The 961-nt window shown below is 62.0% G+C and overlaps 1 protein-coding gene across 1 annotated transcript; it reads left to right on the top strand.

The window, feature by feature from the left end:
• Positions 1 to 321: 321 nt before the first annotated feature.
• On the top strand, positions 322 to 921 carry LDBPK_151140 (tryparedoxin peroxidase; the record flags this gene model as incomplete). The annotated part of the gene is made up of 1 exon (XM_003859588.1): positions 322 to 921. The coding sequence occupies one exon, from the start codon at positions 322 to 324 to the stop codon at positions 919 to 921; it is 600 nt and encodes a 199-aa protein (XP_003859636.1).
• Positions 922 to 961: the final 40 nt, after the last annotated feature.

Genomic DNA, 961 nt, shown 5'->3' with positions numbered 1-961 from the left:
GTCATGAGCCCTCATTTGATTAGTCCCATGCTACGCCTTTGGATGTGCTTCAAGCGATGCCTCCCATTGATAGCGACACACCCCTTCCCCTTCCGTCCCTCCTCTCCTCACCAATCCCCCCCCCCCAACCCTCTCGCGCGCCGCCCCCACAACCCACACAACACATGCGCACACGCACACGCAGGATCACCGCTCGTATATATCCATCGGCTCCCAACCCATATTCGCCCTCGCCTCACGCACACGCCCCTCTCCCAGCGCTCTCCACACCCATCTTTGTTTTCTCCCTCCCCGCGCCCCCCTCGCAGCCACCAGCCAGCCATGTCCTGCGGTGACGCCAAGATCAACTCTCCCGCGCCGCCCTTCGAGGAGGTGGCGCTCATGCCCAACGGCAGCTTCAAGAAGATCAGCCTCGCCGCCTACAAGGGCAAGTGGGTCGTGCTCTTCTTCTACCCGCTCGACTTCACCTTCGTGTGCCCGACAGAGATCATCGCGTTCTCCGAAAACGTGAGTCGCTTCAACGAGCTCAACTGCGAGGTCCTCGCGTGCTCCATGGACAGCGAGTACGCGCACCTGCAGTGGACGCTGCAGGACCGCAAGAAGGGCGGCCTCGGCGCCATGGCGATTCCAATGCTGGCCGACAAGACCAAGAGCATCGCTCGTGCCTACGGCGTGCTGGAGGAGAAACAGGGCGTGGCCTACCGCGGTCTCTTCATCATCGACCCCAATGGCATGGTGCGCCAGATCACCGTCAACGACATGCCGGTGGGCCGCAACGTGGAGGAGGTTCTGCGCCTGCTGGAGGCTTTTCAGTTCGTGGAGAAGCACGGCGAGGTGTGCCCCGCGAACTGGAAGAAGGGCGCCCCCACGATGAAGCCGGAGCCGAAGGCGTCTGTCGAGGGGTACTTCAGCAAACAGTAAACCTGTGAGTTTCACAGGAATCAGTGTGACCCCACCCGCC

The sequence above is a fragment of the Leishmania donovani genome, chromosome 15 (genome assembly GCF_000227135.1).
Source record: "Leishmania donovani BPK282A1 complete genome, chromosome 15".
Taxonomy (NCBI): Eukaryota; Euglenozoa; class Kinetoplastea; order Trypanosomatida; family Trypanosomatidae; genus Leishmania; species Leishmania donovani.
The sequence above is the reverse complement of the archived record's forward strand: the minus strand, read 5'-3'. Positions and strand labels throughout refer to the sequence as shown.